The 24,334-nt window shown below is 42.3% G+C and overlaps 2 protein-coding genes and 1 long non-coding RNA gene across 6 annotated transcripts; 2 read left to right on the top strand and 1 right to left on the bottom strand.

Moving 5' to 3' along the window:
• Nucleotides 1-432: 432 nt before the first annotated feature.
• LOC118388466 (6-phosphofructo-2-kinase/fructose-2,6-bisphosphatase 2-like) lies at nt 433-17,220 on the top strand. 4 transcript variants are annotated; one of them, XM_052526780.1, is made up of 16 exons: nt 433-624; nt 2,775-2,927; nt 3,682-3,774; nt 4,148-4,244; nt 5,164-5,230; nt 5,316-5,390; nt 5,527-5,583; nt 5,738-5,862; nt 6,087-6,294; nt 6,883-7,029; nt 10,639-10,743; nt 10,832-10,961; nt 11,057-11,119; nt 12,695-12,759; nt 13,946-14,128; nt 15,638-17,220. In XM_052526780.1, exons 1-16 carry the CDS (start codon nt 558-560, stop codon nt 15,701-15,703), a joined length of 1,701 nt encoding a protein of 566 aa, XP_052382740.1. In that variant the 5' UTR covers nt 433-557; the 3' UTR covers nt 15,704-17,220. The 4 variants fall into 4 exon arrangements, with proteins under 4 accessions (XP_052382740.1, XP_052382739.1, XP_052382742.1 ...); XM_052526779.1 differs by having other exon boundaries at nt 434-624; nt 3,649-3,774; XM_052526781.1 differs by lacking the exon at nt 433-624 and adding an exon at nt 984-1,193 and having other exon boundaries at nt 3,649-3,774.
• A 149-nt stretch (nt 17,221-17,369) lies between these two features.
• On the top strand, nt 17,370-24,002 carry LOC118388467 (ubiquitin thioesterase OTU1). Its single transcript, XM_035777571.2, has 3 exons — nt 17,370-17,763; nt 21,089-21,311; nt 21,433-24,002. Exons 2-3 carry the CDS (start codon nt 21,104-21,106, stop codon nt 22,134-22,136), a joined length of 912 nt encoding a protein of 303 aa, XP_035633464.1. The 5' UTR covers nt 17,370-17,763; nt 21,089-21,103; the 3' UTR covers nt 22,137-24,002.
• On the bottom strand, nt 17,774-19,854 carry LOC118388468 (uncharacterized). The gene is made up of 3 exons (XR_004826567.2): nt 18,822-19,854; nt 18,582-18,637; nt 17,774-18,421 (listed from the first exon to the last, which is right to left on the bottom strand). It is a non-coding gene; the product is annotated as an uncharacterized LOC118388468 (long non-coding RNA).
• Nucleotides 24,003-24,334: the final 332 nt, after the last annotated feature.

Genomic DNA, 24,334 nt, shown 5'->3' on the forward strand with positions numbered 1-24,334 from the left:
TTCTCACTTCCACTGCCTACATAATATACACAGTTATGTAATGTACTTACGTAAAAAATACTTTAAAGAACTACAGACTTACTAAACATACATGATTCATTTGTAAATGATGTCTGAATGTTGAAGTGTGCCCCTGGCTGTCCATAAATTAACATTTAAAAAAAGTGCAATCCGTTTTAATGAATTCTACGTTTACTTTTGATACTTAAGCATATTTTAGCAATTACATTTACTTTTGAAACTTAAGTATATTTAAAACCAAATACTTTTAGACTTTTACTCGAGTAGTATTTTACTGGGTGACTTATACTTGAGTAATTTTCTGTTAAGGTAAATTTACTTGAATGAATATACATTATATGCGCATCATAAATCATAATATTATGAAGATTACGGTAAAGAAATTGTGACGCAAATGGCACACCTCATGCCTTTCTGGCTTGGAGGACATCAACCGGGCCCGCGCCACCAACCTCAGCACAAGGACAGAGTAGCACACAACAGGACTTAATAGTTCCTCCTCCGACTGGAGTGGGACAAAAACCTCAGAGTCAGAGATGGCAGAACGTGCGGATTGGGCGTCAGATCAATGTTCTAATTCCCTCATCGGCTCTCATATTGCAGGTAAATTGCAATAGTTTTTGAGAGTGTACAGTAAGTAGCCTATGCTATTTAGATGTGAAACAACCATAGAGCCAGATAGAGGACTCTAGTGGCCAAAATGCCATTTTAGCATGGGCAGCGCCATTGAGGACATTCACCATTTTGAAGTAGTCAACTGGGTGGGACATCCTATGGGTTAAGGAAGGATCACATAATTCCATCCAGGTCATTAGGTGGGTTATACTCGGGACCAATTAATTATACTTGTGAGCAAACATTGCATAATGGCAGGTGGCAGTACATCGCCAACCTTGGCTTTATACCTGTTCAAACAACACACTCCGGGTGGCAGTATGCACCCTTTCAGTTTGTTTACCAACTAGTAGAAAATGGAGATGGCCTCAATGGTGCTGCCCATGCTCTCATAGACGCAATAATCGGACAAATAAGATGTTGCGCCCTCTAACTATCTCCATGGAAACTACCAATGCGTCTATTATCAGTGTTCCCGGCACAGACAAGTGAAACTGGCTCGAGACTGTCCGATTGGACTGCAGTAGTGTCGTCGCATAATAATATTGCCTACTGAGGTAAATGGCTTTGGCATCATTTTGTCATTCCCGGTTTTTGTGAGTGCTCTTTTGATGAGCGGATATGGCCGCGCAATACATGGTGGCAGTGAGGATGAAATGGCAGTCCCTCACTTTGCTGTGTTGCAATATGCTTGAAGGCCTTTGACAGAAAACGAAGCTGTATCCAACCTAATATAAAAGTAGTCTAATTATGTTACAGCAAATGTTAAGTCATGCCATTACTTTCTAATTCACTAGAACATTCATCAGAATCCTAATACTTAATGAAATGGGATTTTAAGTGCATTTAGTGTGTCCTATATACACAACATGACAAAAAGTATGTGGACACCTGCCCATTGAACATCTCATTGCAAAGTCATGGGCATTAATATGGAGTTGGTGCCCCCTTTGCTGCTTTAACAGCCTCCACTCTTCTGGGAAGGCTTTCCACTAGATGTTGGAACATTTCTGCCGGGACTTGCTTCCATTCTACCACGAGCATTAGTGAAGTCGGGCACTGTTGTTGGGAGATTAGGCCTGGCTCGGACAAACCATTTCTGTATGGACCTCGCTTTGTGCACAGGGGCATTGTCATGCTGGAACAGGAAAGGGCCTTCCCCAAACTGTTGCCACAAATTTGGAATCACCGAATCATCTAGAATGTCATTGTATGCTGTAGCGTTAAGATTTCCCTTCACTGGAACTTAGGGGCCTAGGCAAACCATGAAAAACAGCCCCAGACCATTAGTCCTCATCCACCAAACTTTACAGTTCGTAGTATGCACGGGGGCAGGTAGTGTTCTCCTGGCATCCGCCAAAACCCAGATGTGTCCGTCGGACTGCCAGATGGTGACGCGTGATTCATCACTCCAGAGAACGCATTTCCGCTGCTCCAGAGTCCAATGGCAGCGAACTTTACACCGCTCCAGCTGACGCTTGACATTGCACGTGGTGATTTCAGGCTTGTGTGTAGCTGCTCGGCCATGAAAACCCATTTCATGAAGCTCCCGACTAACCATTCTTGTGCTGATGTTGCTTCCAGAGGCAGTTTGAAACTCGTAGTGAGTGTTGCAACCGAGGACAGACGATTTGTTACGCGCTACGTGCTTCAGTACTCGGCAGTAACATTCTGTGAACTTGTGTGGCCTACCACTTTGTGGCTGAGCCGTTGTTGCTCCTAGACCACTTTCCGCTTCAAATAACAGCACTTACAGTTGACTGGAGAAGCTCTAGCATGGCAGAAATTTGACAAACTGACTTGTTGGAAAGGTGGCACCCTATGATGTTGCCATGTTGAAAGTCACTGAGCGCTTCACTAAGGCCATTCTACTGTGAATGTTTGTCTATGGAGATTGCATGGCTGTGTGTTATAGATGTTATACACCTGTCAGCAACGATTGTGTCTGAAATAGCCGAATGCACTAATTTGAAGGTGTGTCCACATACCATTGTATGTATTTTATATCAACATCAATTTACTTGAATATTTTTCAGATTGTGGATAAATTACCCATTCTTATTCAGGAAATCTAAATAAAAATGTAATATTACATAGGCCTAGACCTACTGCTAGAATAAATCAACCTTGTGTTTCAGATTGTCTGGGGCCATGCCCTTCTAGAGCCTTTGGGAACCTGGCACAACAAGGACACAACTCCACCATGTCCGCAACTATTCAGAGAGAGGCTAGCTTGGAGAACACTGCTGAAGCCAAGAAAACAGAGCTCAGAGTAAATGAGAAGAAATGCTGTAAGTAGCCCAATGATAAGCCTCCCAGAGCAACATCTTCAATGCAGGAGAGCTTTGCGCAGGCAGGACCATAGGCAAGACGGCAACAATTCCGCTGCAGTCTGGATGCTTGCTTCAGGCCGTTTTGACTGGCATATGAGTCTACAGGTGTTATTTTGTTTTGGCTTCATCTCCAAAAATGTTGCTAGTTATGATGTAAAGCTTTCCCTATGCATTGAAAACACTTTTATTTTGCTGAAGCACACATTAACAAGAAAATTAGTTTAAAAGAAATACAACTGTGTTTATAATATTTTGAGAGGGATTAGTCTTCTCTGAAAATTATTCCGTTGTGCATATTTTGGGCAAATTATTCATTCTCATTCCACATTATATTTTTATCATGCAGATTATGTTGAAATCTGTTTATAATGAGCCCATATTCCATACAGTATTCAGTTTATCTGCAGTCCTGTTGCGGGTGTAATTTATATGACTTTGACATATCCCTTTTCATCTAAGTATACAGTACATGGGAAATCAAGGATAAGAAATGTATCCAATGATGATTGATCATACCAACCAACAAATTTGATAGTTAAATTGTTTTGCCTTATCGACTGTATATAATTTTGTCAGGCCTGTGTATCACTTGTAGGTAGGTATACAGTATACAGTAGTATTTGAGTTAGCCTGATGCTAATGCACTATAGTATGTATGTCTGTCTGTCTTTCTGTTCAGCATGGGCATCCTACATGACAAACTCTCCCACAGTGATTGTAATGATCGGCCTACCTGCTAGGGGAAAGACCTACATGTCTAAGAAACTGACACGATACCTCAACTGGATAGGGGTGCCAACCAAAGGTGAGTGGGAGAAGACAGCCCCTACAACATCACTTATGAAAACATTAAACATGTACCTTTAAGTCTTCCATTATGACAGACTATTGATGGTGGAACACTCTGGTGTTAGAACTTTTAATAAGCACTTCAGTCAAATTTAAATCACCAGTGTATTGCGTCCTACAAAGTAAATTCCTTCATTATTAGGTAAATGTCACATTTTTAATGAAAATGTAAAGCTCCTGAGAACTGAGACGCCCCATGTTGAATAGGATCCTACTTTGAACCAGTCCCATTTCTATAACAGGAGACAACCCTAACTTAATAAACCATGTAGACACTAATATAAGCGAGTCATAACTCTGTTGTTGGTGCCATTTTGTTAATTTTGTAGTGTTTAACTTGGGTGTTTACCGCCGAGAGGCTGTCAAAGCTTACAAGTCCTACGACTTCTTCAGACACGACAACAAGGAAGCCATGGAAATAAGGAAGTAAGTTACGTTTGTTTTATTCATGCAGATTCCAAACTGAGAAAACATTCACAATTTGCCATGCACACTGTTTTGATGGCACATTTTTCATTTTTATTTGCTTAGAACTTAAGTTCACATATGACAGACAAAGTTTTCTATCAATCGTACCATGCTAGGAAAAAACGGTAATTAAATCAAGTATTGTTTCCATCAACATGGTCAGATCTGAGTCAATCTTATTACTCCAGCAGCACACCAGGTTATCTCATGCATGATTTCACAGGTGTACTTTGCAGCTCTGGCTGCTGCGTCAATGGCTAGTGAGTTTCTGAACCAACACACTGCTGTGCAAGCAGATATTCAGTGTACAAAAGACCCATATTATATTAATAGAATGTGTGTGTACACACACACACACACCAGTTGTGGGATTCAAATGGACATTTGCTTAGTTTTCATAGTAATTTGTGACGGATTACTATTTTCCAACTAGCTGAAAGTTTTCTAAGCAAGCACTAAACTTGATCCAGAATAATCACTTAATGAGACACATCTGAATTGCCCTTTATGGACCTGTAAATGGCTTTACTGCTCTTGACAACATCACAGAATGCTGATCTAAATATATTTCTGGCACGCACTCACTCTTACAAAATGTTGCATCGGTATGTTCCCTCACTGTTCTGTCAGTGTTACTATTCAGATGTCTATACAGAAGAAAGATAGGTATACAGTAACATTTTGTTCTACTGGACTGCTCACCATAGAATCAAACACAAAATGATACAGGGGCCTTTATGATTGAGTATAAAAAACAATATAGATATATTATCTGAGGTTGGAATGCATACCTGCCCCCTTTTCTGCAGATCCACTGTTGAGCCCTTTGATGCAAATTAAGACTACTGTCATTGTATTTCCCTCTCCTCTCCCACAGACAGTGTGCTCTGGTAGCCCTTGAGGATGTGAAAGGATATCTAACTGAAGAAGCAGGACAAATCGCTGTAAGGCATCTACTCTTTCCTTTAGATTCCTTTTTGTCTGTTCAATATATTTATCCACCCATTTTGGGATGTTTGCTTTGATTAGGTATTTGATGCAACAAACACAACAAGGGAGAGGAGAGACCTCATTCTTGATTTTGGGAAAGAGAATGCATTCAAGGTAAAAATGTGCTAAATTGTCAATTTTTGTGTTTGTATCTCCATATAACGTTACTCTGTGTAACGACACTGCATCCAGCCCTGTGGTGAGGCAGTATATTTTAGTGGCGCAGTCTGAGCTGCTTTCTTTCCAACAGGTGTTCTTTGTGGAGTCTGTGTGTGATGACCCAGAAGTCATTGCTGCTAATATTCTGGTATGTTCCGATGTCGCCATGTGGGATTGTAATGCTTTACTATGACCCCAGGCCAGGGTCAAAACTAACCTATTTATACACTGACTATATCCTTGTCATGTCACAACTTTCTTTTTTCTTTGCACACATTCTAATGTGTCATATCTCTAAACAGGAGGTGAAGGTGTCCAGTCCAGACTACCCAGAGAGGCACAGAGAGAGAGTAATGGATGACTTTCTCAAACGCATAGAGTGCTATAAGGTTACATACCAACCTTTGGATCCCGATGAGTATGACAAGTAAGAATGACCAAAGCATATTGTCTGTCTCAGTGTGTTGCAATTGAATAGGACATTGCTTCAATTAGAGGCAACTGTCCATACCGATCATCATGTGTTATACCTAATAGGCATTAACGTTTGTAGTTCTTGAGAATTGCTGTACATTTGCTGCAAGGTCAGATGAATGCCACCAGATGGAGACAGAATACTTACAGACAATTGTGTTACTGTGTCTCCCGTAGGGACCTATCCTTTATCAAGGTGGAGAATGTGGGCCGGCGCTTCCTGGTGAACCGGGTGCAAGACTACATCCAGAGTAGGATAGTGTACTACCTCATGAACATTCAAGTGCACTCTCACTCGCTCTACCTGTGCCGGCATGGAGAGAGCAATCATAACACGGAGGGCCGTATCGGAGGCGACTCGGAGCTCTCCCCAGGGGGAAAACGGGTATGTGTCCTGTCTGCCATGACAGTTAGGCCTAGTGCAGAGAGACCAGTCCATAGAGATAGAGGATTCATCTTTGTACCTGTACCATTATAGCATCTGTGATAGCATGGGCAGCACTATTGAGGCCATCTCCATTTTGAAGTAGTCAATTTTCTTCTTCACGATTGGCTGATCCCTCCTAATGACTCAGTTGGACGTGACTCCAACAGGGTAACCAGGAGGGATCAGCCAATGAAGTTGGAAGGCCCACCCTGTTGACTACATTAAAATGATGAAAGCCCTCAGTGTGCTAATGCTAATACGGCCTTTTGGCAAGTAGAAGCCTCTATCAATCTCTATTGAGCAGTCAGGCATAATACTGACCTTTGTCTTTGAGTCAGTGGATCCTACCGATTTCTATTTAGACCTAGTTGAACAGCTAATGGAAAAGACTAATTAAAGCTCCTGTACTTTGAGGAAACACTGGTAATCTGGTCATGTACTCTTAAATAGTTAATAGCATGTTTACCATGATCATGTACAGTAAGAAGTCCCCTGATAGATGGGCCTGTTATTGACACCAATCTCTCTTTGCCCTTTCTGGTCCAGTTTGCCCATGCCTTGCGCGGCTTCATCGAGGACCACAAACTGTCGGACCTGAAGGTGTGGACAAGCCAGCTGAGACGTACCATCCAGACTGCTGAGGAGCTGATTGTGCCCTATGAACAGTGGAAGATCCTCAACGAGATAGATGCTGTCAGTACTGACTTTCCCTCTGATTTATCACTGGTCTAAAGTAATGAATAACATGATGGTTTAATTTAGGTAGACACCATTTGTGATTAAAATGAATTTGATCTTTGATAAAGGACTTGTTCTATTCATTGTTTGAATAATAAGTAATGATTGATCATTATCTGGCAACTCAACTGCCAAGGCACATTTTCCAGAGTTCTCTCTTTCCCATCTGTTAGGGTGTTTGTGAGGAGATGACGTATGATCCCATCTGTTAGGGTGTTTGTGAGGAGATGACGTATGATCCCATCTGTTAGGGTGTTTGTGAGGAGATGACGTATGATCCCATCTGTTAGGGTGTTTGTGAGGAGATGACGTATGATCCCATCTGTTAGGGTGTTTGTGAGTAGATGACGTATGATCCCATCTGTTAGGGTGTTTGTGAGGAGATGACGTATGATCCCATCTGTTAGGGTGTTTGTGAGGAGATGACGTATGATCCCATCTGTTAGGGTGTTTGTGAGGAGATGACGTATGATCCCATCTGTTAGGGTGTTTGTGAGGAGATGACGTATGATCCCATCTGTTAGGGTGTTTGTGAGGAGATGACGTATGATCCCATCTGTTAGGGTGTTTGTGAGGAGATGACGTATGATCCCATCTGTTAGGGTGTTTGTGAGGAGATGACGTATGATCCCATCTGTTAGGGTGTTTGTGAGGAGATGATGTATGATCCCATCTGTTAGGGTGTTTGTGAGGAGATGACGTATGATCCCATCTGTTAGGGTGTTTGTGAGGAGATGACGTATGATCCCATCTGTTAGGGTGTTTGTGAGGAGATGACGTATGATCCCATCTGTTAGGGTGTTTGTGAGGAGATGACGTATGATCCCATCTGTTAGGGTGTTTGTGAGGAGATGACGTATGATCCCATCTGTTAGGGTGTTTGTGAGGAGATGATGTATGATCCCATCTGTTAGGGTGTTTGTGAGGAGATGACGTATGATCCCATCTGTTAGGGTGTTTGTGAGGAGATGATGTATGATCCCATCTGTTAGGGTGTTTGTGAGGAGATGACGTATGATCCCATCTGTTAGGGTGTTTGTGAGGAGATGACGTATGATCCCATCTGTTAGGGTGTTTGTGAGGAGATGACGTATGATCCCATCTGTTAGGGTGTTTGTGAGGAGATGACGTATGATCCCATCTGTTAGGGTGTTTGTGAGGAGATGATGTATGATCCCATCTGTTAGGGTGTTTGTGAGGAGATGACGTATGATCCCATCTGTTAGGGTGTTTGTGAGGAGATGACGTATGATCCCATCTGTTAGGGTGTTTGTGAGGAGATGACGTATGATCCCATCTGTTAGGGTGTTTGTGAGGAGATGACGTATGATCCCATCTGTTAGGGTGTTTGTGAGGAGATGACGTATGATCCCATCTGTTAGGGTGTTTGTGAGGAGATGACGTATGATCCCATCTGTTAGGGTGTTTGTGAGTAGATGACGTATGATCCCATCTGTTAGGGTGTTTGTGAGGAGATGATGTATGATCCCATCTGTTAGGGTGTTTGTGAGGAGATGACGTATGATCCCATCTGTTAGGGTGTTTGTGAGGAGATGACGTATGATCCCATCTGTTAGGGTGTTTGTGAGGAGATGACGTATGATCCCATCTGTTAGGGTGTTTGTGAGGAGATGACGTATGATCCCATCTGTTAGGGTGTTTGTGAGGAGATGACGTATGATCCCATCTGTTAGGGTGTTTGTGAGGAGATGACGTATGATCCCATCTGTTAGGGTGTTTGTGAGTAGATGACGTATGATCCCATCTGTTAGGGTGTTTGTGAGTAGATGACGTATGATCCCATCTGTTAGGGTGTTTGTGAGTAGATGACGTATGATCCCATCTGTTAGGGTGTTTGTGAGTAGATGACGTATGATCCCATCTGTTAGGGTGTTTGTGAGGAGATGACGTATGATCCCATCTGTTAGGGTGTTTGTGAGTAGATGACGTATGATCCCATCTGTTAGGTGTTTGTGAGTAGATGACGTATGATCCCATCTGTTAGGGTGTTTGTGAGTAGATGACGTATGATCCCATCTGTTAGGGTGTTTGTGAGGAGATGACGTATGATCCCATCTGTTAGGGTGTTTGTGAGGAGATGACGTATGATCCCATCTGTTAGGTGTTTGTGAGTAGATGACGTATGATCCCATCTGTTAGGGTGTTTGTGAGGAGATGACGTATGATCCCATCTGTTAGGGTGTTTGTGAGGAGATGACGTATGATCCCATCTGTTAGGGTGTTTGTGAGTAGATGACGTATGATCCCATCTGTTAGGGTGTTTGTGAGGAGATGACGTATGATCCCATCTGTTAGGGTGTTTGTGAGGAGATGACGTATGATCCCATCTGTTAGGGTGTTTGTGAGGAGATGACGTATGATCCCATCTGTTAGGGTGTTTGTGAGGAGATGACGTATGATCCCATCTGTTAGGGTGTTTGTGAGGAGATGACGTATGATCCCATCTGTTAGGGTGTTTGTGAGGAGATGACGTATGATCCCATCTGTTAGGGTGTTTGTGAGGAGATGACGTATGATCCCATCTGTTAGGGTGTTTGTGAGTAGATGACGTATGATCCCATCTGTTAGGGTGTTTGTGAGGAGATGACGTATGATCCCATCTGTTAGGGTGTTTGTGAGGAGATGACGTATGATCCCATCTGTTAGGGTGTTTGTGAGGAGATGACGTATGATCCCATCTGTTAGGGTGTTTGTGAGTAGATGACGTATGATCCCATCTGTTAGGGTGTTTGTGAGGAGATGACGTATGATCCCATCTGTTAGGGTGTTTGTGAGGAGATGACGTATGATCCCATCTGTTAGGGTGTTTGTGAGGAGATGACGTATGATCCCATCTGTTAGGGTGTTTGTGAGGAGATGACGTATGATCCCATCTGTTAGGGTGTTTGTGAGGAGATGATGTATGATCCCATCTGTTAGGGTGTTTGTGAGGAGATGACGTATGATCCCATCTGTTAGGGTGTTTGTGAGTAGATGACGTATGATCCCATCTGTTAGGGTGTTTGTGAGGAGATGACGTATGATCCCATCTGTTAGGGTGTTTGTGAGGAGATGACGTATGATCCCATCTGTTAGGGTGTTTGTGAGTAGATGACGTATGATCCCATCTGTTAGGGTGTTTGTGAGGAGATGATGTATGATCCCATCTGTTAGGGTGTTTGTGAGGAGATGACGTATGATCCCATCTGTTAGGGTGTTTGTGAGTAGATGACGTATGATCCCATCTGTTAGGGTGTTTGTGAGTAGATGACGTATGATCCCATCTGTTAGGGTGTTTGTGAGGAGATGACGTATGATCCCATCTGTTAGGGTGTTTGTGAGGAGATGACGTATGATCCCATCTGTTAGGGTGTTTGTGAGGAGATGACGTATGATCCCATCTGTTAGGGTGTTTGTGAGGAGATGACGTATGATCCCATCTGTTAGGGTGTTTGTGAGGAGATGACGTATGATCCCATCTGTTAGGGTGTTTGTGAGGAGATGACGTATGATCCCATCTGTTAGGGTGTTTGTGAGGAGATGACGTATGATCCCATCTGTTAGGGTGTTTGTGAGGAGATGACGTATGATATGATCCAGAACTCCTTCCCAGAGGAGTTTGCCCTGAGGGACCAAGACAAGTACCACTACCGCTACCAAGGAGGAGAGGTAAAGTCCTACCCCCTTACCACAATATGGAGCCCTTATCTTGTTAGGGATAGCTAAAGCTCAGTGTGTCCCTTCTCCCCACCTGTAGTCCTACCAGGACCTAGTGCAGAGGTTAGAGCCTGTCATCATGGAGCTAGAGAGACAAGGCAATGTGCTGGTCATCTGTCACCAGGCTGTCATGCGCTGCCTGCTAGCCTACTTCCTGGACAAGAGTGCAGGTGGGTGAGCACACACCATACAGTACACACTTGCTGACAGTGTCACAAACACCAGAAGTCATTGATACTTTTTTTTTTAACTATGTATTTCGTAGATGACCTACCCTACCTGAAATGTCCACTGCACACAGTGCTCAAGCTCAGCCCTGTTGCCTATGGTAAGACTGTGAATAAATTGACAATTACATTGTGTTATGTACACATCTGATGGAATTCTTCTATCACCACTAGTAAACTCAGCAAAAAAAGAAACGTCCTCTCACTGTCAACGGCATTTATTTTGTAAATATTGTATGAACATAACAAAATACTGCAACTGAGACATAGACTGAACAAGTTCCATAGACATGTGACTAACAGAAATTGAATTGTGTCCCTGAACAAAGGGGAGGGGGGGGGGGGGGGGGTCAAAACAAAAGTAACAGTCAGTATCTGGTGTGGCCACCGGCTGCATTAGGTACTGCAGTGCATCTCCTCCTCATGGACTGCACCAGATTTGCCAGATCTTGCTGTGAGATGTTACCCCACTCTTCCATCAAGGCACCTGCAAGTTCCCGGACATTTCTGGGGGGAATGGCCCTAGCCCTCACCCTCCAATCCAACAGGTCGAGATCCGGGCTCTTTGCTGGCCATGGCAAAACACTGACATTCTTGTCTTGCAGGAAATCACGAACAGAACGAGCAGTATGGCTGGTGGCATTGTCATGCTGGATGAGCCTGCAGAAAGGGTACCACATGAGGGAGGAGGATGTATTTCCTGTAATGCACAGCGTTGAGATTGCCTACAATGACAACAAGCTCAGTCCGATGATGCTGTCACACACCACCCCAGACCATGACGGACCCCCCCACCTCCAAATTGATTCCGCTCCAGAGTACAGGCCTCGGTGTAACGCTCATTCCTTCGACGATAAACGCAAATCCGACCATCACCCCTGGTGAGACAAAACCGAGACTCGTCAGTGAAGAGCACTTTTTGCCAGTCCTGTCTCGTCCAGCGACGGTGGGTTTGTGCCCATAGGCAACATTGTTGCCGGTGATGTCTGGTGAGGACCTGCCTTACAACAGGCTTACAAGCCCTCAGTTCAGCCTCTCGCAGACAGTTTGAGCACTGATGGAGGGATTGTGCATTCCTGGTGTAAATCGGGCAGTTGTAGTCTCCATTCTGTACCTGTCCCGCAGGTGTGATGTTCGGCTGTACCGATCCTGTGCAGGTGTTGTTTCATGTGGTCTGCCACTGCGAGGACGATCAGCTGTCCGTCCTGTCTCGCTGTAGCGCTGTCTTAGGCGTCTCATAGTACGGCCATTGCAAATTTATTGCCCTGGCCACATCTGCAGTCCTCATGCCTCCTTGCAGCATGCCTAAGGCACATTCACGCAGATGAGCAGGGACCCTGGGCATCTTTATTTTGGTGTTTTTCAGAGTCAGTAGAAAGGCCTCTTTAGTGTCCTAAGTTTTCATAACTATGACCTTAATAGCCTACCATCTATAAGCTGTTAGTGTCTGAACAACCATTCCACAGGTGCATGTTCATTAATTGTTTATGGTTCATTGAACACGCATGGGAAACAGTGTTTAAACCCTTTATAATGAAAATCTGTGAAGTTATTTGGATTTTTACGAATTATCTTTGAAAGACAGGGCCTTGAAAAGGGGACGTTTCTTTTTTTGCTGAGTTTAGTTTGACAATTAGGAATGGGTAACATGAATTTATCTCTGCAACTATCCCCAGGCTGTAAAGTGGAAATGTTTTACCTTAACGTGGAGGCAGTGAACACACATCGCGACCGCCCACTTGTAAGTAACATTGCATGTTATCCTCAGTGGCAAGGCTTTGCTCCTTTTTGTCATCCCTGCTCTGTACTGCTCACATATCACATGCTTCACGGAACCTCTTTAACCAAACTAGCTCAAGCTATGTCTGGATAAATGAGTAGTTAGTGTGACTTTATATTTAACTTGTACGAAGCTATGACTGATCACCTTTCCCTGCTTGCGAACACAGACACCACTACAACAATAAAGCTGCAAAATAAATAAAAATTCTAGAGCAAGTCTTTACATATTTTTTTAGGTTTGCACTAGCTTATTAGTTAGCTAGCTAGATAACGTTAGCTTGCTAACTGACAAGGCAGTTACACACACTTCATATGAAACAAATGGGGTGGTAAGTGTAGCACAATGCACACAACACTAAATAGTTTACCAATCTGGCCACTGTAGCTAGTAAAATGATAGTTAAATCACAATGGATTATTTTCCATGAAGCAGCTGCCTGTAGCTGGCTGCTGAGAGTCAATGCAGTGTCTTAACTTTACCTAGCGAACACAACATCTCGCTAGCTAGCGAATAATGCTAACCATAACATTAGCCAGTTAGCAAAAAATGTATCTATGGGCTGTAGTGACCATGGAGATTGAATTAAATTGTTAATTTGTCATCTTGCTAGTGAGTTATCTAGCTGTGGCCATCTAGCTATATCAACAAGGGCTGTCTAAAACAATAGTAACATTAGCGCCACTAGCTATATAGCTAGCTAATATTGGGCCGCTTGAACTCGTCGTGACTGTAGACCATAAAACAACATGCATTTCCAAATAACGCTACTGCCACCTTCTGTTTTGGACTAAGGCTGAGTGGCTGACGACTTCAAGGTCTTTGCTGTGTGAACACAAAAAGAGAGACTGCCGACACTGTTCAGAAGTGCTAAGTAGTCGGCATGCAAACGTTTCACAATGCTACCGGTGTGTCTGAGCTATTAGTGAGATGCCATAGACAATATTTGAGAGGAACAGAATTAAGTGGAATCGGTTTAACTATGCAGAATCAACTTTTTCATATTCCATAGCAAAAGTCCTATTGTAGTGGTTGGTCAAGGAGAACGATTGTTTGATTGCTGTGTTTTGGAGAATTGTCCCAGTCACGCTGTGTGTTCCCGGGTCTCTTTCTTTAATGCACCTGGTGTTTCCCCATCTCCAACCAGGATAAGGTCTCGAGGGACCCAGCTCCCATCCGGCGGAATAGTTACACCCCCCTGTCCAGTCACGACCAGTTCAAGCGACCCAGGCTCTACAGTGCCGGCAACCGTCCCTGGCTCCCCCAACGCCCCACCCCATCGGCCCTGCAGTTCCCCGAGATGCCAGAGGGGGTGCTGCAGCAAAGCCAAGTTAGTGTCAGAAATGGATGGTGCCCTCTTAATTAATCACTCATAATTCAACTCAGTCTCCTTCCACCCAAGCCAATCCCTTCTTTATCCTTAGCATCCCATCACCCTTAAATCCCCTTGATAATTCAGACTCTGTAACAAAAACAGAGTGGACGTCTCCCTGATGCTATGGTCTTGTTGGTGGCTTCCCCTCTTTATATTATGTCTGTCTCTCCCCCAACATCAGCTGTTTGTCTTTACATGGCCTCCCCTTTTCTTCATGGGCTGTGTCTCCATCTTGAATATGCACAGCACTATGCCTGTCCTAAATAAACTGCACCACTAACTTCTACTCATTTACATCTTATGAATAGATCACTTAAGTACCATTCCAGATGATACACAGTTCAAAAGTTTTCCAGTAACCAGGTGTTATACATTAGTCATATGGTGATCTTAGGAGAAACATGCACTGAACAACAATTAGCGTCAGAGATCAATGCCATACAAGGGTCGTAAATAGACATGTTGATGTTTTGAGATGCATATTCAACGTTGCTGTTGTGATCCGAATGTGTTGGTTCGCTTCGCTTTGTTGTGAGTTCAGTGCTTCAGCTAGTCTCCCCATTTCTATCTCTTCCCTTTCTGTGTCGTCACAGCCTCGAATAGTTATCTGTGAGTATTTAAGAAAAATTCCCGCAGAACTCCACCAATTTTATTTCTGTTTTCACTTATTCACATGAGATGTCATCTCAATAAGACAATGGGGTATGTATAGCATATTTTTATTTATTTATTTTTTTTACCCCTTTTTCCTCCCCAATTTCGTGGTATCCAATAGTTTAGTAGCCACTATCTTGTCTCATCGCTACAACTCCCGTACGGGCTCGGGAGAGACGAAGGTTGAAAGTCATGCGTCCTCCGATACACAACCCAACCAAGCCGCACTGCTTCTTAACACAGCGCTATCCAACCCGGAAGCCAGCCGCACCAATGTGTCGGCAACCTTGGTTAGCGCGCTCTGCGCCTGGCCCGCCACGGGAGTCGCTGGTGCGCGATGAGACAAGGATTTCCCTACCGGCCAAACCCTCCCTAACCCAGACGACGTGCGTTGCCAATTGTGCATTGCCCCACAGACCTCCCGGTCACGGCTGGTTACGACAGAGCTTGGTCGTGGTGGTACAGCTGGCACTGCAGTACAGCGCCCTTAACCACTGCGCCACCCGGGAGGCATGTATACCATCTTAAACTGATATCATACAGTATGATGCTTCATCATAATTTCAGTGCAAGGACATACACTTCACTACTAATAGTACTAATAATTTCGTTCCCTCATTGTTTTATAATGATGATGGTGTATCAGGAGAAAAAAATTCCCTAGCAGGGATGTTTCTTTTCATTGGTCTCTCTGAGGCAAAACACTAGTAGTAATGTAAGACCTGTCTTCAAGACAATAATTGGTCAGAGTGTTTGGACTCATGTTAGCCATCGACTGAGAATATTAATCGTGTCTGTTTCTGTTTCAAGGACTCCCTGTGTGAAGGAATCGACTATGACAGCCCAGAAGAAACTAGTGGCTGTGTCCGCTTCTGAGTGACTATGAAGTCACCTTCAAGTTCAGCTGGTGCCTCAGTCTATCCCTGTGACACTGAAGTTCTGCTAATCCTATTCTCCATGTCCCTATGGCCTTCCACATCAGATAATAATTTCCCTGCATGCCAAATATCTGAAACCACTGGTGGCACAACTATAACATGTATTTTTATGTATGCCAATAGAGATCAAACATTGTCTTTTGTGTATCAGAGACTCTTTATGTCTTGTTGAATATATGTGGCAGCATGTTATGGTATCATGACATCCTTTCCCACTACTGCAGCATAAAGCATTTTTGCCAATAATCAGATATATCCATATTAGCCATCACATGACATGAACACAGAAAAACATAGTAGGATAATTTGATATTGTGGTCATATATGGTTTGTGTGGAACCATTTACAATAAGAATATACTGTATATATTTTAGATTAGAAGTTAGTCCAGTGCTCTTAAAAGGGAAGTTGTCACGTAAATGAATGTATTTATCTGTCAATTACTTACTCTGTCTTCAGATAACATAAAGGAGTAACAGAAATATGTAAACATGGAATAAGAAAAGTACTACGGTCCTAATTATCATAGTGTAGCTTCAATACCTTTCTTATGAAATTCTCTCTGAATTGTCCCTTTGATTATATTCATGGTTGAGAAAATGTTTTACACTAGTATATTTTTAAGCAACTCAAAGCTTATTTGGGAACCTTACCTTTTAACCAATTATTACAGACATGTGACTATTAATAAATGTATCTTGTTAGCCATTACCACTGAAACCAAAACTGTGCAAATACCCCATATTTTAACAGATGCTCTGAGATACTTGAAGGAAATATTTGACATAGTCGTGGTGTGATAAGATGTTTTTCTCATCACATTCTTAATAGGATATTTATATGTAGAATAACAGAAGACTGTACAATGGCTGTATATTAGATATTGAGATGTTGCCATTTGTATGAATGTGTTTGGCATTCTGCTGTGTTTTGAGTTGGTTTGTGTTGAATGTTTTCATTAATAACCTGCATAAAGTAATGAGATTTCTGGCAATTTGCACCAAAAGCCACTAGTCAGTAGGGGCACACAATATCCTTTTAATTTAGATAAAAGTTATGCTATTACGCACACCCAATTATTCCAATGACTCTGAACTACAGTGTCACAATTATTTATGATTTTTTTTGCCTGTGCCTTTTGGGGCATGTTGAAAGCCTTACTGAAAAGTAATCTGTTCTGTGCTTAATCTGTGTATAATCATACACAAGAAGGTTCCAAAGAAATGTCAAGAGTTGTGACTATATATTTGATACGTTTTCCAAGGATAGCCTGCTCAGCTCAAGAATGTACTGTGCTCAATACCCGGCTGCAGTATTATTCTCGTGAATGTTGTCAAGTAAAATGTTGCCTGTTGATATGGACTTCATTGCGTCAATTAGCTCGTTTAGCATAGTTGAATTGTATTTAAGATGTAACTGTATTAAAGAGTCATTAAATATGTAAAACAGGTGTAATTTATGTCTAATTTTTCTGTGTGAGTTTTGGGAAAGGAGGGGGTGGCATGTTTCAAGTTAATTTGCCTACTCTCTGTACGCTCAAGAGAACCATTAATAAGCACTATGCACACAATCGGCAGGTAGCCTAGCAGATAAGAGCCAGTAACCGAAAGCTCGCAGTTTTTTTTTTATCCCTGAACTGATTAGGTGAAAAATCTGCCTTGAGCAGGGCACTTAACCCTAATCGCTCCTATAAATTGTTTGGATAAGTGTCTGCTACAATATAAAGTTAGCTCATGCAATTTCACTTGCATTATTAGGATGTACACTATATGAGGCTTTAATGTCACAAAAGTTAACATTTAATTTTAAAAGAGACTGGATCCATCAATTGAGTGGATCTATCCCCCCTTCGAGCCAAAAGGAAACAAAGCTTGTGTATACGTCATGTGTGTGGCAACGACGTTACGAATAATAACACGCTGACATTTGTGACGTTCTACACATCAGAGACTGTCGGTTGATATTTATTGTCCGAGGCAGGGGTACAATTTTCATCAGGTAAGCAAATAAATAATGGTTCAATTACTAATTAAATAGGTAAAATACGTAGATAGTTATGTAAAGTGAGGCTGCAATCTCGTTAGTATAAAGTACCATAACAGTTTAGCCAGCTAACGTTAGCCCTTTGCTAGCAGAACACTTGGCTAGCTAGCTAACCTAGTTGTCAAACTAGCTAACACTCAACATCAATTAACGTTAATCAATCGCATTGCTCATTTGCTAGACAGTTTCACTGAAACCAGCTCGTCTCGTATTGTAGATAGCAGAAGAGGAAAGTGACAACATGCTAAACGCTAGCACAGAAATGCTATGTTATTTGTTTTTAAGCATTACTTAACTAGGCAAGTCATTTAAGAACAAATTATTATTTACAATGACTGCCTACTTGTAAAGTCCTCTCCCCCGGCGAAACTCTCCCCTAAACAGGTGTTGTGCCGAAAAGCCCCCCCTAAAAAAGACAAATAACAAACAAATATTGGAAAGCTGCAACCGCTCGACTGAACATTTAGTCCACTTTTTATGGAACGTTTTCCAGGTGATACCGTCGCCTGGAACTCAAGCCTAACCTAGTCCTGACACGCAGCGCAGACATAATCCTACAATGATGAGGTGGTTTTCATACAGGACTGGTGGAACCATCGTGGGCACAACCAATCTGAAATTAATGATGAAAAATGTTAAATATATTTAAAACATTAAATACAATTATTTCATTTATTATCAGACAAAGCAGATGATGCTACCTCTAGAAATGTTCAATTCCAAAGCCACATTTTTAGGAGTAAGAATTTGTATAAGTACTAATAAGCAATTACCAAGTTAGTGTCTTCCTCATTATTGTCCACCTCCCCACAGGAGTGGCTCGGGTTATCTAGCAAAACATAATGTCAAGTCGTCTATAAATCTTGAGCAAACAGGGAACAAGGGAATTGTTAGAGTTATGTGTTTTTTAAACTTTGATCCAACTTCTGTCCATCTAGGCAGAAGTTGGATCAAAGTTAACCTTGAAAGATCAATATCAATGTTTTTTTTATTAAATTAGAAATTGAACATACCAGTGTTTGAGGAGAGTGACAGCTATTTCTTCTCTCGTGATGTTAACATCTTTGTCCGTATTTGAAAAGGCAAATCGACTCCTCCTTCAGAACACCGCAAACTGGGGAAAACAATTGGACATTTCAGTTGTTTTCCTCAACAAAATTGTCACACTTAAGATTCTAACACTTAAGATTTTAAGTATACAACACAGCTATAATATAATTTGACAGTTCTGTTTAGCCTTTTAGTCTTATTCTTATTCTTTCAGTAGGTTCATTGTACATTGCCTTGAAAGTAAGTATGAGAGTATAAGTAAAGACCCCACAAGAAGTAACATCTTTTTGCCATGGGTGAGGAAGGGTACCACACGCCCATCTGGATATATTACACCCCTTCTCAGGTGTGATCTGAACATAATATGTTAATAAAAGTACAGCATTTTGAAACACTTTTTATTGATTACAATATAGAGATTAATAACAGAGGGGAATCTGAGAATGCAGGGATTCCAGCAGGATGTGAGTTGAAGTAGTCAAATCTGGAGCTGACAAGGCTCTGACTTTAAAAAATATATATATATTTAACCTTTATTTAACCAGGCAAGTCAGTTAAGAACACATTCTTATTTTCAATGACGGCCTGGGAACAGTGGGTTAACTGCCTGTTCAGGGGCAGAACGACAGATTTGTACCTTGTCAGCTCGGGGGTTTGAACTCGCAACCTTTCGGTTACTAGTCCAACGCTCTAACCACTAGGCTACGCTGCCGCCCGACTTAGCATCTTGGGGTCATCGCTGGATGGTGTGGAGGAAGAAGCAGAACGTTCAGGTTAGGGCTGGAATGTAAATGAAGTGATCATCTCGGATTATCTAACATCTGAGAATGGGCAGGCAGTCCCTCGGATGAAGAGCATCTCCGTTTTTCTGATTATGTGCTGTCATCCTGGTGGAAATGTCACCTGCATATCTGATGTAGGAAAAGAGATAAGTTGAGTGTCCTGTGAATATGTTTATGTAGTGAGTGAGTGAGATATATATATATATATATATATTTTTTTTTTTTTCAGTTATTATTATCATTATTGTGTTTTGTGGTTGAGGGGTGGGGGGAGGTTGATGGGGATGGTGGAGGTGCTGGGGCTGTCCTATTGAGGGTGAAGGGACCTATTGGGGAGAGGATTCTTCATGGAGGCACATTCAGTCTTAGTTTTGTTTATTATATTATACATAGTTTTTTTCTATTATTATAACAGTTTACTGTGATTATGGATATGCACTCATGTTGACTTTTATATTTGAACTTTTTTTTGCCCAGAGTACACTTTTTTTCTTTTTTTTTAAGTGGGGGAAAAAATGTGGAAAAGCACAATGGGATGGGTATAGAGAACAGTAGAGGGCTCTGAAAACTAGTATTGCTGAAATAACCACTTCTTTTTGTGACTAGAGTCTAATACTTCCTGTGGCACACATCAGACAGGATAGGATCAAAATTATTCTGAAAAGTGCCAGGCCTTGCAGTCCCAAGATAGATTGGGGGGGGTTCGACAGGCAAGAAAATGGCCTTGCTGACCCCCCCCTTCTAATTTCCTAAACAGAGAAGGGAGTAAAATGTAGGCAAGCAATAACATTTCAGACCAACTACTAGTCGAATAAGACATGGGAGAGATGACGAATTTTGGCAAATAATTTTCTTTCTAGACTAATACACTTGAAACAAATAGCCAAACCCGAAAACTGCAGACATTACTAGTGTCTCCCCTGCGATCAAACCACCATGAAAAATAAAGGGAAATGCAGCCTAACGTGATCAAAAATCTCAACTAGCAAGCAATTTGCAGCAATGACGTGTGTGTGCACATTCACGCGAGGGAGGGGAGGGTTCTGGCAGGGAGGAGCTTTTCGGCACAACGCCGGACGATGCTGGGCCAGTTGTGCGCTGTCCTATGGGACTCCCGATCACGGCCTGTTGGGATCGAACCCGGGTCTGTAGTGACCCCCTAGCACTGCAATTCAGCGCCACTCGGGAGGTGAAAAAGATTTTGGAGTTGCAGAACAAATAAATAGTTGCAGTTAGTTGTTTTGCTTGCACTGCTGTGATTGGCAGATTAGCCCCATCAAAGTGTCATCAGCATGCTGACTTCAAACATATTATTTTTCCATTAGAAATTAAAGTAATTTCTTGCTACAAGGTTCCTTGGCGTGAATAAACTAGCATTCACTTCTTAAGTTGTATGTAGCATACACGCCTGTGATGTTCCTTTGTTGAATGGTGTTTTATTCCCACAGATTAAGGACCCCAGGATGTTGCGTCTGCGTTGCAAAACCAAAAATGGGAGCCACATTATGCAGGGCCTGACCCATCAGTCCTGTGTGCAGGAGCTGAAGAGCAAGGTAGAGGAGCTGACTGGTATCCCCTGTGATGTACAGAAGATCATGGTTGGTTACCCTCCCTCTAGCTTGGACCTCCGAAACGGAGATGCTCACCTCAAGGACTACCCCATCAAATCAGGTAGGCTATGTTGTCTGTCTCTTCTCACTTGAATCAATCACTTGTGACTTTTACACAGCTGGATACACTTCACCATGCAGTGTCATGGCTGTATTTGATTAAGAAAATGACTGTGTTGCAGGAGACACTCTCATTGTTGAGGAGGAAGAGAAGAACAAGATGAAGACCCAGACAACCAATTCAGCTGTAACCAAGGGACCCCGTCTGGAGTCTCCCCCTGTGCTGGCCAGAAGGGTCGTTCCAGCAGACAACTCCTGTCTGTTCACCAGTGTCTCCTATGTGGTGGAGGGTGGGGTATACGACCCAGCGTGTGCCCCCGAGATGCGAGGCCTCATCGCCCAGATCGTGTCGAGTGACCCAACGGCTTACTCTGAGGCGGTTTTGGGAAAGACCAACGAGGAGTACTGCACCTGGATCCGACGTGACGACACCTGGGGCGGAGCTATAGAGGTGTCCATCCTGTCCAAATTCTACCAGTGTGAGATCTGTGTAGTGGACACGCAGACAGTGCGTGTGGATAGATTTGGTGAGGACGCTGGCTACCACAAACGTGTGCTGCTCATCTACGACGGCATCCACTACGACCCACTGCAGAAAGAAACGCCTAGTTCCGACACGCCGCCCCAGACCATCTTCTCCACCACAGATGACATCATCCTGGCCCAGGCCCTGGAGCTAGCAGATGAGGCGCGAAGGAAGCGGCAGTTTACGGACATCAACCGCTTTGCCTTACGCTGTATGGTGTGTCAGACAGGCCTAGTAGGACAGAAGGAGGCCCGGGAACATGCCAAGGAGACGGGCCACACCAACTTTGGAGAGGTGTGAGTCAGAGCACTCTTCCTCCTCTCACCACCCCCTTACCTCACAACCACCACTCCCATGCCGTCACATCTGTGTCTGTACGATCCTCTACCTCACTTGGTCCAGCGAGATTCTGCAGACCCTGGGGTTCGGTCTTACCCGTTCAGTATTACTACTACAGCTGTCAGCTCACAGGCTAATCTACTGTAAGGTTCTGATCTCATACAAAATATCCTCTACAATTGTTTTAGGGACATTTTTAAGCTCAGTTTTGAGTCTTCACACTAAACTCAAAACACAGTGGGTGATTGTTTGTTGAAGTCTTGTTGCTCAGTAATGTAGCATTTGTTCAGTTTGTTGACACTAATGGAGCAGAACTTTCTTAATACCAAAGTTGGAGATGCCTGGAAATGCCTTGCTTTTTCAGTTCTGACTTGTGGCACTATTGTCATGGCATGGCTAGATAGTACTACAACAGAAATCTTTTTCCAGGGCCATTGTGCCAAGATACATGTTTGATTTCACACATCAATGACAATATTAATTAAAATGTTTTTGTTTGTGCCTCACTAGTACTTGGAAAAACAGTGACAACTGTTGCAAAATATCAAATATAAACCCAGTCAGTCACTTGGTAGAGAAGCTGTTATTTTATTATTTTGCATTGGCAATGTATTTAATATTTGTAATAGCAGAGTTTAGCTAGATTCCTTAAAGGTCAATACAACCCTAAATTATTCAACAATGGTGCTGTGACAACTGTATAAGTTATTGTGTAAGCTATTACTGAATTTATTTAGTTATTTTCTGCGTTGTGGGTTGTCAGGTGTTTGGATTGAAATATAGCTCTTGGTGTGGAACATTAACATTTCATGCAATTATTATCATGGCACTCTAGCATCAAAAGGCCATGGCATTACCCACAGTGGGATTGTTTTTTTATTATATTTATTTGTGTCTGTTTTATATGGTGTAATTTGAATTATGGTATTTTGTATTACAGAGAATTGATAAGAATGCTACATGCTTATTTTATTTCCATTTTAATCTTGGAGTTATTAGACTGAATCATATAGATTGTAAGTCTGTGATGAATCATTATATATTTGTAGTTCAGGTACTGTACACAATGTGCTTTGCTATTCAACATTCTCTTCATGATAGTGTTTTCTTTTTCATTTCCCATTAGCCTCTCACTCACACCCTGGAGGTCTTGTTGGACTAATGTGAGGACCACCAAGTGATGTCATAGTTGTAATGTTGATCTATAACCACGTTTCCATCCAGTTTTTATGCAAGATAAGTCATACCATATTTTAATAAAACAGCTGTGATGGAAACAGGAATCTTCGGTACAGTTTTATAAATGCCGACAGATCATTTGTTTGTTCGACATGGTGGGATCTTTTTGTCTTTAAAATGAATTATGCGAGAAATGGTGGAAACGCCCTTATGCGCAGATATTGATAGAATAACCATCATATTGACGTAAACTTGGAGTCACGCAATTATATGGTGTGTGTGTGGTTCTTCCACTACGACTCTGGAAACCATGTAGTTTATTAGGCTGCAGATTAAATAAATGATGAACTTCACAGGCTGGTAAAAGTGCACAATGTTGAGCTTGATGCTCCTTTCCAATAAATAATCTGGTGACATGATGCTTGACTGCAGTTTGACCAACAAATATTCTCGCCTTTATCCGTAATAATCATATCATATAGACTAGCCTATTCGCACTGTATCTGCAAGCTGTTGGCTAGAGCGCACTTGCCAAGACTAGAGTAGGTACATCTTGCTATTGAACTCAACAGTTTTTGTGACAAAACTATCAGTGGAGTTGAAAATGTGATGCAAACACATTGAACTTTAGATTTTATTTGGAACATGTAAACTTTTGTGAAAAAAATACATTGTGTGCACTACGTCATCATGCACTGATTTTGATCCGCAACAAGTCAGTTTGGTGGGAAAAGCGCATAAAATCTGTCTCCAATTGAACAGAGTTGCTAGGTTTCCATCCAATCTAAATGCATGTGAGAGGAAGACTGCCGCTGTTCTACTTTCACAGATGACAGCCACCATGATCTCATGCCTTGCTCTTGAAGCAGCTGAGCCATTGAGATGGTTGAACCATATAATTCTCACACATGAAAATACGTGAATTCTGACAGTTTTCTTCAAGAGGTTGATACTGTTGTTACTGGCAAAAATAATCATAC

The sequence above is a fragment of the Oncorhynchus keta genome, chromosome 10 (assembly GCF_023373465.1).
Source record: "Oncorhynchus keta strain PuntledgeMale-10-30-2019 chromosome 10, Oket_V2, whole genome shotgun sequence".
Lineage (NCBI taxonomy): Eukaryota > Metazoa > Chordata > Actinopteri > Salmoniformes > Salmonidae > Oncorhynchus > Oncorhynchus keta.